The sequence below is a fragment of the Corvus brachyrhynchos genome, unplaced genomic scaffold, assembly GCF_000691975.1.
Source record: "Corvus brachyrhynchos isolate BGI_N302 unplaced genomic scaffold, ASM69197v1 scaffold5, whole genome shotgun sequence".
NCBI classification, from domain to species: domain Eukaryota; kingdom Metazoa; phylum Chordata; class Aves; order Passeriformes; family Corvidae; genus Corvus; species Corvus brachyrhynchos.
This window is the reverse complement of record NW_008238321.1, coordinates 1,932,919-1,948,876: the sequence shown is the minus strand read 5'-3', so window position 1 is coordinate 1,948,876 and position 15,958 is coordinate 1,932,919. Positions and strand designations below refer to the sequence as shown.

At 43.2% G+C, this 15,958-nt stretch overlaps 2 protein-coding genes across 5 annotated transcripts in view; one reads left to right on the top strand and one right to left on the bottom strand.

The window, feature by feature from the left end:
• The first annotated feature begins 461 nt into the window (after positions 1–461).
• TMEM186 (transmembrane protein 186) lies at positions 462–2,170 on the top strand. Its single transcript, XM_008633377.2, has 2 exons — positions 462–486; positions 544–2,170. Exons 1-2 carry the CDS (start codon positions 462–464, stop codon positions 1,296–1,298), a joined length of 780 nt encoding a protein of 259 aa, XP_008631599.2. The 3' UTR covers positions 1,299–2,170.
• A 365-nt stretch (positions 2,171–2,535) lies between these two features.
• ABAT (4-aminobutyrate aminotransferase) overlaps positions 2,536–15,958 on the bottom strand; it is a 47,520-nt gene continuing 34,097 nt past the window's right edge. For all 4 annotated transcript variants that reach the window (XM_017733927.1, XM_008633376.2, XM_017733926.1 and 1 more), the window contains exons 6-16: positions 15,539–15,588; positions 12,760–12,840; positions 12,558–12,650; positions 12,119–12,181; positions 11,520–11,583; positions 10,722–10,870; positions 9,396–9,533; positions 8,053–8,220; positions 7,168–7,314; positions 6,040–6,151; positions 2,536–4,734 (exon numbers count right to left, since the gene is read on the bottom strand). In XM_017733927.1, the coding sequence (XP_017589416.1) occupies positions 4,613–4,734; positions 6,040–6,151; positions 7,168–7,314; positions 8,053–8,220; positions 9,396–9,533; positions 10,722–10,870; positions 11,520–11,583; positions 12,119–12,181; positions 12,558–12,650; positions 12,760–12,840; positions 15,539–15,588 (1,187 nt within the window). In that variant the 3' untranslated portion in view covers positions 2,536–4,612. The remainder of the gene's footprint in view (positions 4,735–6,039; positions 6,152–7,167; positions 7,315–8,052; positions 8,221–9,395; positions 9,534–10,721; positions 10,871–11,519; positions 11,584–12,118; positions 12,182–12,557; positions 12,651–12,759; positions 12,841–15,538; positions 15,589–15,958) is intronic.

Genomic DNA, 15,958 nt, shown 5'->3' with positions numbered 1-15,958 from the left:
TCCCCTCCTTCTCCCCTCCTTCTCCCCTCCTTCGCCCTTTTCCCCATCTCCTTCCCGTCCCCTTTCTCCATCCCTGTCCCCATCCCGTCGCGGGCCGCTCGGTGACGGGTCCTTGCCCAGACGCGTGCCCGCGTGTGTTGCAGCACGGCGGGGGCAGCGCGGAACTTCTCTTCCTGCCTTTTCTCTTCAGTTCTGCGCGTTCCCAGCGTCTGCTCCCTCTTTCGGCCTAGTGCGCGCTGTCCTCCCCTTTGCCGTGCTTAGTATACTTTTTTTTTTTTCTGTTTCCCTAAAATTGCTGTTTAAGTGGTTATTTAACGAGTCGCCGATTTCAGTAGGTAGAGGCAGCTTTCACTGTGGTATTGCTCAGACAGCGACAGGCACGGGGTGTGCAAGGGTCGGTCACTGAGCTGACTGATACCAGTTGTGTTAGCAGAGTTTTCCCTCACCCTCTGCAGGGAGGGATGGGAACACAAACATCAGTTTCCTGTCAGAACACTGGTTTAAGGTTGCAGTGAGCTGGGGCTTGTGCTCTACTGTCTGTAGGTGCCTGGGGGACCAACTCTGAGCTCACTGATTTTAGAACTAAAGTCTGCACGGCACCAGCTTTTGGAAGATGTCTACAGAAGGAGCTCTGGATAAGGTCATGGAGAAGGGAAGATGCTCGCCCACCCTGGATTTTTGGTTCGTGGGAGTGTTTGCAGTCACAAACCCAGCGGATTCATGGTGTCAGTAATTACATCAGGAGACCACGAGAGCCGTCTGTGTGTCTGTCCCATTTGGCCCCTGCTGCTGTGGTCCAACAGAAGGCTGTGGATAGGAGGACAGAAGAGTTCAAACTGGTCTACAGGTTCCCAGGGATAAAGTACTGCAGGGTCCTGTCGAGACTGAAGCTGTTGCAGACTGCCACCTCCATGGTCATGCTGCCTCCCATCTGCTACCTCTACCTGCAGGGCCACGTGTCTCAGAATATCCTCTTCTATACAACTGGCATCGCCGTCTTTGCTGGGGTAATGTTGTATGGTATGAGCTACTTTTTCAGAAGAATTATTGGCTTAATCTACTTAAGTGAAACCGGCCAAACTGTCAGAGTGGCCCACTTGACATTTTGGGGAAGACGTAATGACATTTACTGTCCCATAGAGACAGTGGTGACTTTGGATGAAGTTGGAGATACCAAGGAGGAGCTACTTCTCCAGTTCAAACGGTCTAACAGTACAGATACTTTGTATTTTACAATTAAGTATGGCCAGATTGTAGACAGACAGAAGTTTACTCAAATATTTGGAGAACGTGTGTGACACAGCACCTCATTTCCAGTGTTTTTCTATGATGCATGTTCATTGTTCCATGAGGTTTAAGTAGTTTACCAAACTACATCTCTGTCCTTTTCCTGTGCAAAGCCTGCTCTAAGTGCACTCAGTGTAGAAAGTCACAGTGGTAAAGCACAGCCCACTGGATTAAAGGTGTGAGGAGTGTCTGTTCCATGTCAGATTCAGTAATGTGCAGTAGGAGGCCAAAGTACTGGGGCTGACCCTGTTTGTTTCAGTTGGCCTCTTCAGTTGTTTTGAAACATGAAAAAACTCTTGAAATGAAATGGAGGAGCTGCCAGAGCATCCTCACTGCAAACTCCGTTTCTTTTAGCCAATTTCAGGTTGGCTGGGAAGGCTCTGGAAATTAAAGCTGGTCTGGTACATCCATATGATGAGTACTGCTGAATGTCAGAGAAAGACATGCTTATGTGTTAATGCAGCTGAGGGAACTGGGGAGGCATGGGGGGTGTCCTGGCCTCAGGAGGGTCCTCCAGGATGGGAGTGGAACTGGGCAAAACAAGGGTGTGTGCTCCAAGAGACACTGGCAGCTCAGCTGTTAAGTTAAAGGCTGGGACACTATTTCAGGAGCCTTTTACAGAAATTTCCATTCTTCATTGGAATGGGAAATGCAGCACCTGTGTCTGTGAAGGATTGCGGTTTTATTTCATGGTACTGGTATGATTCTTCCTTTTCCAAAACCTCAGTAGAAATGAGGAATTTAAACCCAAGAAAGAACCAAACTTACCACCTGTAACACGTAACGCATTTTTTGAACTGTCAGAAGCAAGGTAACTCCTCACACCACTCTTCTAGCTCTTATTTCATTTGAAACTGGCAAATAAACTGACCCTCACCAATAATCTGGAGTGTTCTTTCCCTTATTTCTTCCTCATGTGAAGTGAAACCTCTGTTTCTTGGTGGATCAGCAGAGGCAGGTAAGTAAAATTGCCACTTAAGTGCCACAGGGTAACCCTGAACTACTATTTATTCATGTTGAGCTTTTCCTAATGGGGTTCTGCAAGTTTAAATTGTGGCTGATACTGTGTGGCACAGCAATATCAAAAGAAATCCAAATGTTCCTTGGTGTAAACGCCATGGCAGCAAAGTACAGTGGGCTGTACAGGTACACTGTGTTTTTTGGAGGTTTATATTCATCAAGATGTATTTAATACACACTCATTGTTCAGTTTAGGCATGTACTGGGTGCAAAATGAAAAGCCCTGGAGAAGTTCAATTATAAATATTTTATTTAAGAATATTGATTACACGATTGATGTCATTTGTTATGAATCTGTGTACAGTTACTAGTTACACCATGAAGTGTACTTAAGTATTTGTTTAAACATTTATTTGGCACTGTCCACAGTATGCTGTAAACAATATTAACTTTATATGCTTCAGCTGCAGTGCTTCCTATGTATTCTCTAACGATTTCATCAACATGTTGTACACAATTATACAGTTACTGAGTGTCAGTAAAAATTATAAAAACACCTAGAGTAGTTATAATAAAAGTGAAGACGTGGTAAGACTTCAAATTACTGGACCTTTGCTTCTGTAAAAGTACAAGACTTGCTAGAGACATTCACTAAAACTACTGCACTGATATGTTGAACAAACTAATTCCCAAAATGCTGTCAAATCCAGTTCTTGGTTTGACTTTCCTTTTGCTGATAATACGCTTACGAGGACAGCGATGACAATGAGGTTTTGTTGAACACCAATTTTTACCGGTCCTTCCCCCAGATTTCTACAACCTCTGTTCAAAAACCTGCTCGGGTTCTGCCTAGCTGGTACCAGAGTTCTGCTTTCTGCAGAGGTTTACAGAAATCCCACTGGGTTTAAAGCTGGCAGAAGTGACTGTGCTTGAGTTTCCCATACCAGTACTTCAAAATGGGAAAACCATGACTAACGCTTCTCAAAGCAGGTAAGGAACCTTTTCACATTTTGGTAGCTGTATTAAACATGTAAATCTTTTAACTTCTCTGTCTCTTATTATGTACTTAAAAATTGTGGTCAGGTCCTGATAGGGCAACTGTAAAGTCCATTGTGGTCCCTGTTTTTGGTGCACAACAAAAAGTTAAACTTAGTAAACAAAATCCAGATGCTCACCAAGAAAAAGAAAGGCACCAGATCTAGTTCAAGTCAGCCTTCAGCAAACAGTAAAGAGACATCCAAAACAATTCTCTGAAGAGAAACAAATTAATGAACCGTTGACACATTTTTTGATCCTGTGGCTTTCTAGAAGATCTCTGAAGTATTGATGATTTAGAATATACTATTAGAACAAAAATAGAATTACTTTGCATTATAAATGTGCAGTCAGGACTAGGCCTTCACTGTAGTGGCTCTGATACCAGATAATGGCTAAGATAAAGCACTTCTGCTTTAGTTTTACAAAATACCTCAAGTATTCGTGTAGAAGTTGTAATAGATAAATTAATGGCTATTGTGTGTTCTGGGCAAATAGTAAAATAATCTGGAATCGTTCTAGACTGCTGGCAGAAGTGGAAGAATGTGCTTTGCATGGTTCTCTAAGCTTTGTCAAATTACATACTTCAGGGTAGAGTTTTCTCTGTACAAGTCTGCTTGTAAGAGAAGTCAAAAGTTTTAAAACTCATCCATGATGAGGACAAAAGGACAAGGGCTTCAGTGCCACTTGCAGCACTGCAGGTGTGGCTGAGGGCACCAGTGCCCCTGAAGCAGTGAGTGCAGGCTGGGCAGAGCTGACAGTGCCCTGATGCGGTTGGTGTGGCAGATGCCTGTACTCGAGGGAATAAAGCTGGAAATTATTCTTTAAAGTACTGTGCTTGGCAGTGGTGGAAAGTAGAGCTTTCCTTGAAACACTGATTTTATTCCAGCTGCCATTAGAGAATGGCACTCTCTGTGTGGCTCTGCATGTTTGGCCACAGTTGTTGTTGCTTCTGGACACAAATCTACCAGGGTCACCTGTGGAAACAGACTGTACCAGGTCCTGTTCAGACAGTGGAGAGTCAGGGACATGGCTGTAGGGAGGACTCTGCAGTTAACATGGCCCAGGCCAGAAGAGGGAGGTTCTAGGGAGTGCACCAGGCCACATTTTCTAGGGAATGCACAGTGAGGGACAGCTGCATGTACCTGCTGGTGACCAGTGCCAATGCTCTGCCTGGGGCACGTGTGCATGGAGCAGCTTGCCTTGGGCAGGATTACAGACAGAACACAAACCTCAGTTTATGACTTTACACTTATCTTGTAAGTAGAGAAGACATGAATTAATGCAAACTAATTTCATAATCAGCTGTTCAGTGCGAGGGAACTGCTTTTTACTTGAAGTTTGCTAGGATGTCACTGAAAATGTTCAGGAAGAGGTGCGCGTGGTGATCCTTGAAGATCAGTGTTGGACGAAAACGAATGGATCTGTCTCCACAGCCTCCCAGAACAACACCTGAAATGAGCACAGAATAGGTCTTCAAGTCATTTCCATGTTTGCCAAATGTCCAGAAAAATTCAGGTCTCTGAATGAGGATAACCTCACTGTGGTGGGCCAGCAGAAGCTCCCCACATCCTGCTAGCCACACCATGATACAGCGCATTGTGGTGTGAATGGCCTCAAGCTTCACAGCAGCTTAGAATGACACTGTGGGTGTGTGTGGGTGTGTGCCTGGAGCTGTTATATAAACACTTGGAGTATTGGGACTAATCCTGACAGCAATGGAAAGAATCCATCCAGCACAGAGATCAAGCAGCATCTGAGATTTCAGAGCTGCAGTACTCTGCTGGTTAAGTATCTCGGTCCCACAACAAGACACAGGAGGTTTCTTTACAATTTGGTTTGTAAACTAATTCATTTCTAATGACAAAAAGTTAAAATGCCTCAGTGCCAGCAAACCACTCCCTGCAGTGCTTTAAATGTACTTTTTAGCCCAAAATCAGTTCTTGGAAATGTCTGAGCAATGAGAACCCATATTACTAAGCTGAGCTTACCCTGCCTCAAAGCAGAGCCTTGGTTTACCCACAACAAACCACTTGCCTTGTCTCCCTGTTGGCTTAGTTTCCAAGAAAAAAAATGGTGTCTTTTACACTCTAAAATTTTGGTTTCACCACAGTTTAGATGCACTCTGGCTGCTTCTTTCAAGAGATAGGAGTAACAGCAAAACCAGACAGCAGCAAACACAAGGCCCACACACTTAAATTCAAAGAGAATGTTAGGTGTAGATACCAAGGTTCCCCTCCTGATACCTGGGCCTGTCTGCAGCTGGTAATAGTTCTGTGGGAAAAGAGGGATGCCACTTTAGATCTGTGCCCATTTTAGGCACTCATACTTCATCATTAGGTATTCCTAGGTATAGGAATTACATATTTACAGAATTCACAGTTCTCCTCCCTGTGTTTTCCTGAGTGACATTAACTTTCTTCTAACTTTCCTGTTTCTAGAAGTAAACCATGTCCATGGGCACCTAAGGTCACTGCAGAGGACTATGAAATTGATGTCACAAAAACTCGTGCCCTACACAGATCTCTTCCAGTAACCTCAGACCTGTAGAGACTGGTAAAGGCACACACCATGCAACAGACTGCTCTCAGATCTCTGACAACACTATTTCCAGAGAAGTCTAACCACAACTTTGTCATTTCACTGCTGTCCTCTGATACTGAAATACACATGCACCATATGAAAAGGAAAATGTAAAGCATTACCTGTGCTACTGTTTGTCACATGAAGCTCATCCACACATACAAAGTTTCTTACCTTTGTTTCTGGCTATTGTAATTAACTTGTTTCTAGTTGCATCATTTGGAGTGTCAAACGAACAGAAGGTTCCTCTTCCTCTCACTCTGCTGATGAGATGGGGGTAACGAGCCTGCAGAGAGAGGAGAGACAAGCACATGGCAGGTGCTGCAACAGAGGGCATCTGGTGGCAAGCCTGGCTCTGCCAGGTGGAAACCCTGATGCCTCCTCGTTCCGCTGGAGTGGAGCCTCACACAGCCTCACGTCCTGCTCAGCCTGCAGAGCCCAACACAAAGCAGGGAGGGAGAATGAATCTGGCCCATCAGCTGGGTCAAGTAGAATATTCTTTGGAACGAGCCTAACACACCTTACTTACATCTACAGTGGACTCCAGGAAAACCTGAGCATAAATCATCTGCACTGGGGCTAGAAACCAGCTCATTCTTACCCTGCACTGAGACACCTGCCAGTAGCATCTGCATCACCTACTCTCAATTACAATCCTCATCGTTTGGAAGAGCAATCTTTTGGATAGAACTAGTTGTATTCTGGCCCTCCAAAGTATGAGATTATAGTATTTTCTGTTCTTCTGCCTGCTGTGTCTTAAAGCTGTGGAGAGAGCAGAGACTGTGTCTGGGATTGTCCTGTGCAAAATGCCTTTGGGAGGTGAGCACCACAAGCCTATGCTTAAATGCCTGACTGTAGAGCTCCATAGTAGAAGCTGTCAGGAATTTCCCTTAAACAAGGGAGGGAAAGATACAATTTTCTTATTTCAACAGCCCAGCAGAATAGGAAAAAATATGAAAGCATCTTCCTTGAAAAAGAACTTTAGGACAATTAAATACCAGCTGCTTATGGTAACAAAACCTTCTACGAAGTAATTTAATTAGCTGCAGTTCATACCTGAAGGTATTTTGGGAACTACCCTTTATACTGGATTAAGCTATATAAACCCAGCATGTTTAAGTCAGTAAAAGAAAGTTGACTTCAATTCCAAATGACACAGTTATTCAGGCTCATGTTGAAGTTATTATAATGGTCTAGACCCCAGCTGGAGTTCCTCAGTCCAAGTGTTTAAAATGGATGAGGTAAGATCCTACCTCATCAGGAAATTTCTCCTTCTTATCTACAATCCTTCCAGATGTTTACCTGCAAATCCAGCAGCCCAGTCAGCAGTGCTTTCCCAGCATGGGTTGCATTGTTTAGAAGGTCTTCTGTTTTAATAACCTTAATGACTTCAGCAAGCATAAGGTTCTTGGATGGATCTCCAAGCCAGGTGTTAAAAATCCGATAGGGCTTGGGAAAGGGTGGAAAAAAGAGTTGTGGAACATGTTAACAGGCAAATCACTGTAAATTAAGAAAAGCAAGGCATCACACTGGCAATGCAAACGTGGTGTATGAAAAGGCATGCACTAATCTCACCAACCCCCCTGTTTTTTATCCTGTAAAGCAAAATCCCACTGCCCTGCTGAGCTGAAACACGGGGTGACTACTTCATGCTTCTCATTTACTGCACTCTGCCTTGCTGCTCTGACGTCTCATTGAAACGCAGCTATAGATGACAGGAACTAACCATCATCTATACAGGCTTTTACATCAAGATTTATGTTCTTCCCCTTAATTCTACTTTTTTTTCATTTATTACATCTAAAATGTCATTAGTGCAAAGAAGAAATCTTGCTGACAAAATCTCTAATGCTGACATATAGGCTCTGAAGTTCCCAAGTTGCCCTACAGGACAAGGAGTGAGTTTGTGGCTGGATTTTGTACTGAAGCTTTGTTCCATTAGGTTAAACTCAGTTCTCCTCTCCCCCCCACCAGCTTGATCACCTTGGTGACTGACAACAACTGGAATAAAAGTGAAGAGGTGATGACAATTGTTGTGTGAGCACACAGCAAGTTTCTATAAAACAGCAGCCCCATCCAGCTGGACCTGCACTGCTGAAGGAAACCTTGTCCCTTCTATGCACGTCACAGTCATTCCTCAGGGGGTCACCAACTAGCACAGAGTTCAAGTTTCATTGAAAATCTTACAGCATTTGGCCTGAACTCCTCTTTGTGGAAAAATCCTCCTGTCATCATCTTCTTACTGAATGTCACCACATCAGCTGGGTCATCCAGGCCCCAGTGCTCGTGTGCCCAGAATTTCCCAGTGCAGCCGCCTCCCGTCTGCACCTCGTCCACCAGGAAAGCACAGCCATGCTGCAGAGACAGATGTGAGGAGCAGGGAATGTGAGCCCTCCTTCCCAAAACAGAAACACCTCCCTTAGTGAACACATAAACACAAGCTACTCACAGGCAACACCCCTTCCTCCTCTCCCTTCACTGCCCCAACCTTCCCTCCTCAATCCCTCCATCAATGCCACTCACAGTGTGTTAGATTTCACAGTTAAAAATCCAGCTGTTTTTTCAGGAAGGCACTAGAAACTTGTTTTCTACCTATACTCACAAAGTACATGTTTTTATATAGTCTTGAGCATTTCTAGAGGATACCTGAAAACATCTGGGAGGAGCAGAGGTGGCATTTTCAAAGCCCCTGAGGGAAGCAGAGTGTCATTTCTAGGGGCTTTGTTTTAAATATGAAGCCTCTGCCACCAGTCTGAGTAGGACATTGCACAGAGGCAATACCAGCAGCATGAGCTCTTCAGTTTAGGGGGCATGAAAAGCTGCCTTTTCAGACGTGTCTCCTGAAAGAGAGACTCATGTGAGCTGGCAGTGTGGGGTTTTTATGTGAAGGACTATTTTGTACAAACTTTGTGACAGGGAGAGCAAGCTACATCACAATACTGTGTTTAAAAACAATGGTTAAGTACTTTTGGCAGCATCTCTTCAGCACACAGATGTTTTGAGGATGAAAAAAAGCATGGAGTAGGTATTACTGAAGGTCATAGCTTCTAAATAGGTAACTTTATATTCCAAGTACCAAGACATCTGTCCTTTTCATTGTTTTATTGGAACATCAGCACTATGGCCAGACTTAAGTTGTGTTTCAGCTTTTTTTTTGTTTGCAATTAAAAACATGTCATTAAAAATTTATACTTTTCACAATCCGCTTTTTCAGAAATTGAACCTCCTCAACCAACTAGCATTATCATTTAAAGAACACACCCAAAAAATTCATAGCTAATGAATCAGAGTAATTTCTCTATCACTCTCAAATTAGAAGATAATTTATTGGACTGAGGAAACCATTAGGTGTGGATCAAATGGAAGAGAGCAGGCATTGCTTGTATGTGGTACATAACTACCCTGACTGCTGCTAAGGAGGCCTGTGAAGCCCTCCAAGAGCCTGGGGCAGGGCAAAGCCTCTGGGGACACCCAGAATGTGTGGGTGCATGTTTAGCTACCACGGAGTGCACAGAGAAATGTTTTATTACCTTTCTGGCAATATCTCGTAGCTTTCTGAAGAAGTCATCTGAAGCATGATTGTCCCCACCTTCTGACTGTATCGGTTCCACAATGATTCCAGCCACAATCTTCTTCTTTTTCCTGTACTTTACAATCAGGTCTTCCACCTGTAAAACAAACATTTATGGTACGTTCTCCTTCCAGAACATTTGCACATTTCCTCCCAGCAAGATTAAATCTCAGCAGAACTTCAACTTTGCATAGACATTCCTGGCTCTAAAGGTACCAGAAGCACAAAGGATTAACAAGTGGTTCCTCCAGCATTTAAGACTGCCTTCTTGTTCCTGAATGGGTTTAAATCATGTCCTAACCACACTGTAACTAGCTGCACATTTATCTACAGTGCTGTGAAAGCTCTAGCCAGGTTCAGCTGGCAGTGTGGTGAGCACTACTGCAGCTCACTGTGCCACTGCTGTCATTCCACCTAAGTGATATGGAAGGGGATAGATTTTTGTGTGAGAAACCAAAACTCTGCTAACATATTAGAAAAGGTAATCTGGAAAATTTACTTTTTCCAGTCACTCACTTCAGATATGTTAAAATTAATCAGATGAAATAGTGCAGAAATCCTGTTGTTGTAAGGGGCTGATAGATAATTCTCATTAACCTCATAGTGCCAGTTGCTGCAATTAGTGTTGTGTTCGTGCTTGAAATCCCCCTCACAACTCTCAGGGCCACATCCCCTGCAGGCTGTGCAAAGCAATGGTTTCCAAAGGGGGCCAGTAAGCCAAGCACAGACTTGCTAAGAAAACGTTTGGCTTTTTGGTTTGTTTTTTGTTAAAATAATGGCTCCCAGCATTGCATTTCTCCCACCAAAGCTACCCTGGAGCAGCCCCAGGGAAGCCATTTGCTGTGCTTTCTGTGTTCTCTGAAGTGAGGCAGGTTTGGCTAAGTGGACTCGCAGGTCCATCCCTGCATGATCAGAGCTTTATGCCAGAGGCTGCCACTGAAAGGTGAAAAGGCTGAATTAGTGTTGGAGGTTCTCTCTGCAGAGAGGGTTATCCACATTGTGCTCTCTCTCAGTCCATGGCCCCTTGGCAAGAGCTGGGAGACAAGTTCATTGTGATACAACGAAGTTCTGAGGTGAAATTTCACTTTGGTATCGCTCATGCAGCCCTGTATTCCCAGTAAGCTGGCAGGGAGAAAGGTCTGACTGTAAACAACAGTGAATGCTGGTCCAATCACAGGCTGTTCCAATCCCTGAAAACATTCTTTCAGTGAAAAGCACTAATCCTACCAACACTATTCATTATTTCAAATCGAAAACAACAGAAAGCTGCCAGTGAATTTTTTACCTCCTCTAAACAACGGGCTTCTTCCTGTTGATTCTCTTTCACAAAGTCTTCCAGGGGATACTTTAGCCTTGGAAATGGAGCAATAGGCCAGTCCAGTGAGGGAATGTCCAGTTTGTGAATTGCTTTAGAGTGAGTTGTAGCTAAGCAACCTAAATCCAGAGAGGGAAAAATTAAAACAATAGCTATCTAGGAACAATACAAGAAAAAAGCTACCACGAGTGAAAAATGGCCCGACTATAGAATTCTATTAAATGCTGTGTTTTTACTGTCTTCTGAAATACTGGGTAATTGGATTTAGTCAGGCTTAAATGGATTGCTGTAGATTTTAAGCATCAGTTTCCACATGCACTGTTCCAGAAAAGCAGGAGAACCTCTGTCAGTCTGAACAGGTTGCTCAGACAAGGTGGGTTTCAACCCTCCAAAGACAACTGCTCACAAAGTTCACAGTTGCAGCACTCTCAGGTAAGATGCTTAGAACAGGGACTGAGCTGATATAAGCCAGTAAAAGTGAGTGACAGCACGTTTGTGGGGATTTTACCCCAGGAGTTAGATTTTCACGAGTATAGACAGGAAACTGCAGATTCAGAATGAAAATAAGAGCCCGTCTGAAAAGAGTTTTTCAAAAAATATAAAATCAATTCTGACTGTCACTCAAACATTCTGTTTCAGTGCTAGTGGGGCTTCCAAGGTAAATGTTAATGAATCTCTATTGTCTCCACTGGTACTGTGTGTTTGAGGACAAGCACAGTGAGCTGGGGGTCCCTGCAGTGGCTGAGGGGGGGACAAGGGACAGCTTACCCAGGGTCCTGCCGTGGAAGCCGCCCATGAAGGAGAGCATGGCGTAGTCGGGGCAGCCAGGGGGCTGCAAGCAGAGCACACAGTGGGGTCAGCGAGGGGCTCACACACCCCCTCACTGCCCCCTGAGCTCCTTTTCCATCAGGCACCACGAACTGTTACAGCCCTCCCTTTAACAAGTACATTGGTCACACCCTAAAGCCTGCCCCAGCTCCCAAAGCCCGGCACTGAGGAGTCCTTGGTGTTTCATGCTGTGGCCTGACATCACTGCACAGGTGAGCTCACACAAGGCTGAGCCATCAGCACAGTCACCCCTTTTTACACAAATTAGGAGCAGCTTTTTATTGGGTGGCTGTGCCTGGGGGTAGTATTGGGGCTGTGGGGGCTCAGCGAGGAGAGGCTGGGGCTGCCCTGTGCTGGGCCCCCGTGCACTCCTGATGACCCGCTGATATTTGTTGGGAGCAGTCTGTATTTCACCATGTCCTAAATTTACAAAGCCGAGATTCCACTTCACATGTAGCCAACCAAACTTTTCCTCCCAATCTTCCATTACAAGCCAAACCAGTGATACATCTGTAGGTGTGATAATGAACAAACATTACCTGATTAATCATGCAAGATTCCAGTTCTTCTTTTGTGACATTATTATGGCCCCTCTCCTTGTTCTGCAAAAAACCCAAACAACCCAACATGAGTGTTCCTGTAGTTGTAACCAATGCATTTATGGCTGAACCACAAACCAGCAATGCTGGTATTTAAGACTGGAGTCAAGAAAGACCCTGACTATGGCTTTCACATGCTGACTGCAATCTGCATTTTTCTTTATTTCCTTTTCTTTATAACTTCTGAAGTTGTGTCAATATAAAGTAAAAGCTTAGACAAAAACATTTTAATTAAGATTTTATACTAGATTGAATATAAAGAACATCATGAGCAAGACAACCTCCAAGCCCCACTTTGTTTTACAATAACAATTCTGATGATGAATAAATACTCATTTCTACATCTAAACGTAGAAAAACATCTTAATGTTTTACTTACTCTGTACCACATGAATATTGCTTTAAAGGCATTTTCATTAGAGCAGGATCCACAGGACATGGTCATCACCTGTGACAGACCCTTAGGAGCCACCTGTCAACAAAGACACAAAATTACTCTGAAATATTGAGCACAAGTGTAGTGCAAAGTGATAATAATTGTGATAATAATAGTGATCAGTCCACTGGTATCTCAAACTTACTGAGAGCAAAGACTCCTTCAGTTTTTCTGTAAAGTTCTCTGGAGGTAAAATCCCTAGGGCAGGTCTGTTGATAAAAGTGCTCTAAAAAGACAAAGGAAGAGGAATTGTTAGGTCTTACTATCCCAAGGAAAATATGTTGACATCAAAGCAATTACATTTTATTCTAGTTATAAATACCAGGCAGAAATCTGTATCATGGCACAAGTAGTTTTGAGATAGGGATTAATATTCCTGCCTTAGCATATGTTTTTCTGTCTAATCCTTACTACTTTATTCTTGCAGGACACCTTAGGAAAGGTGCATGCTAACTCATACTGACATTTTCTCTTCAATATTGCCATTTTAGTTGCTCAATCTGCATTTTCCTTACATACAGGAAATATGCTTAAAAATCTTTATTACTTGCTTTCAGTTTGAGTAGCTAAATTCAATTAGGGCAGCAGCATTCTTATCCTTACTGAGCTTCAAGACAGACCATTTTGGAACACTGGGAAGGTGGAGCCAGGCTCTTCAGTGGAAGATGAGGAGCCATGGGTGTAAATCAAAGCATGAGAAGTACTGATCTGGGTAAAGGGAAAAGGTTTTTCTGCAAGAGAACAGTGAAGCAGTGAAACAGGCTGCTCTCCTTGGAGGTTTCCTAGGTCCCAGATAAAGCCCTGAGCACCCTGGTCTCATCTCACAGCTGCCCCTCTTGGAGCAGGAGGTTGGCCAAGAGACCACCTGAGGTCCCTTCACTGGCACTATGAACTGGCCACATCAGGATTCACACCTTTGGGAAAGGTACTTCTGGTGTCAGTGAACAGCCCACACAGGGGTTTCTGTTGCCCACAGAGGGGTTTCTAAGGAGCAGCTCTGGAAAAAGCCCCTCAGCATCCCTGGTCCACTAATGGAGATGACTGTCACATTTATGCAATTAATTTAAATTGTGTCATGGATTAAAATTAATTCATTACTGCTCTTAGTCTTTGTGGGTAATCTTATTTGATTCATACCGTGCTACTCTTTATTTTAAATTAAATTTTCTCAGAGAAGGACAAGGTCAATAAATTTGCCAACTACCAAGCACATTTGCCCTTTTCTTTTGTTTGTTGTTTTTCTTGTTGAAAAATAATGGCTGAAATTAAAGGCTGAGCTTCAATAACTTAAGTCTCAATGGGTCTCCAGAGGGGACAGACAGCCTCCCCAAAACACTCATATTTTCAGTGCAGCTCAAGATTGCACATTTATCAGCATCCTTCAGTCTTTCTCCTCAACACGTCCTCATTCATTCCAAGAAGTGTGAGGCACAGCAAGAGGTGTAAGTGGTCACACTGTACCTGTAAGGACATTTCATCAGGATTCTTAGGGAACACCAAGTATCACACAAGATAGAACATTGGATGAACTAGAGCTTTGTAAATTGTTCAAGAGTCTTACTTCCAAAACACTATTTCAACAGACTCGAGCTTCAAAGAAAACCTAAGCAAGGATGTTACTGACAGGTTAACACCAAATTTTTGTTTCGTAGCTATGAGAAATCTTACTTGACTTTTTATCTCAGTTCAGAAGTAAATTTTCATATCAAGTTAAAGAGAGAAGACATAAATTTATTGTGAATTTGATTATGGGTTGTCACAGTCAACTGACATTTGCCATTAAGCAGAAAAGTGTATTTTTCTTTTGTAGTTAATGAGACACCCAGAACTGAGAAAAACAGAACATTGACATCAAGCTGCTGTGGACTCAAATAAACAGATGCACATTCTGTGTTTATAGCTGTGGAGAATTACAGACAAACCAAATAAAAAGTCCCTCCAGGGAAACACCAATCCCTTTGCTAACACTAACCAAAGTTGTGCCACTTGTGTGGGACTTTGGAGGAGCCCCTTCACTGCAAGCTGCCAGGAGTGTTACCTGCCCTTGCCCAGTGGGCAAATCAGCAACTGCCAACAGCAACAGGGCTTTTTGAGTTTTTATTGGTTTTGGGATTTTTGTTTGTTTGTTCTTTTTTGTTTTCTTTGTTTTTTAAATCTGACTTTGCCTGCTGCTGCATTATAATGAAAATATTCTTCTCAGAAATCATCTTTATGAGTTAATATAAGTATTCGTAAATATTAGACCTTCCAAAATATCCAGATGTGCCTTTGATAACTCCAGCATTTCTAGTCCTGGTATGTTGTTGGTTTTTTTGATTTTTTTTTTTTTTTTGTTTGTGGGTTTTTTTTTTTTTGGTTTGAAGTATTTAGTTCTGGGAAGGGCAGTATTTCTCATCCTGAAGACATGAATATTCCATAAACGAAATCAGCTCAGGGAGCTCAAATGTCTGCATTTCATTGCTCTGCTGGAATGCACTCAGGAGATGGGAATCAGTCACCATCCCCAACTTTGAAAAAACCCTAAACTTCCCACAGCATTCCAGATGTAGGGCACCATGTCCAAGATACTGTATTCTCTCTCAAGATCTTGTGCTTGCTTTCAGGCTCAAAAATCTCCACTCAGAGAACATTACTAAAATGGCTAATTGGAGACACTACGTTTGAACTATGATTTAAATGTGGCTGCAAACATATCAAGTACTTGCATCACCCAAATGTTTGCTTTTTGTAAAACATCCCAGAGGCTTTGGTGTCTTCTTAAACACTACAAAGCTCTTTTCATCTAGTGAGAAGTAAAGCAATCAGATCCTATCATACATGAAATTGAATTATTAGCATTCACTATCAGTGTAAGAAAAAAAGAGAAAGCCCACAACAAGGAGGGAGAGAACTCCTTCATGTGCTTAATGTTCTAATTCACTTACCAGGTTCTGTGGCTGCTGCAAAAGCTTTATCAGAGACGGATGGCTGTAACCTAATTAAAAGGAGCAAAGAAAGAAAACAGTCCTTTCTATCTGGTTTCAGTAAAGTAATGCAAAGCATAATCTAGAGAATAACCATAACTTAATACTTGACTGTTTCTGTGTAACTTGTATACTTTTAACTAATAATAGGACTTCTTTTGAAGCAGGACAAACCTCTGGGCTCTTTGTCCCTCACAGCCTGTCTGGGTGCAGGGCAGCCTCTCCAGCACCAGCGCTGCTGTTCGGAGCCGTCACTGTGGGTGCACCAAGCTCACGTGGCACACCCAGCACAGAGAAGTCTCCAGCAGCATTGTGCCCATGGCTTGACAGCACTCCTTGACACCTGTGGCAGCTGGATGGCACTTGTCACCACTCTGCTCT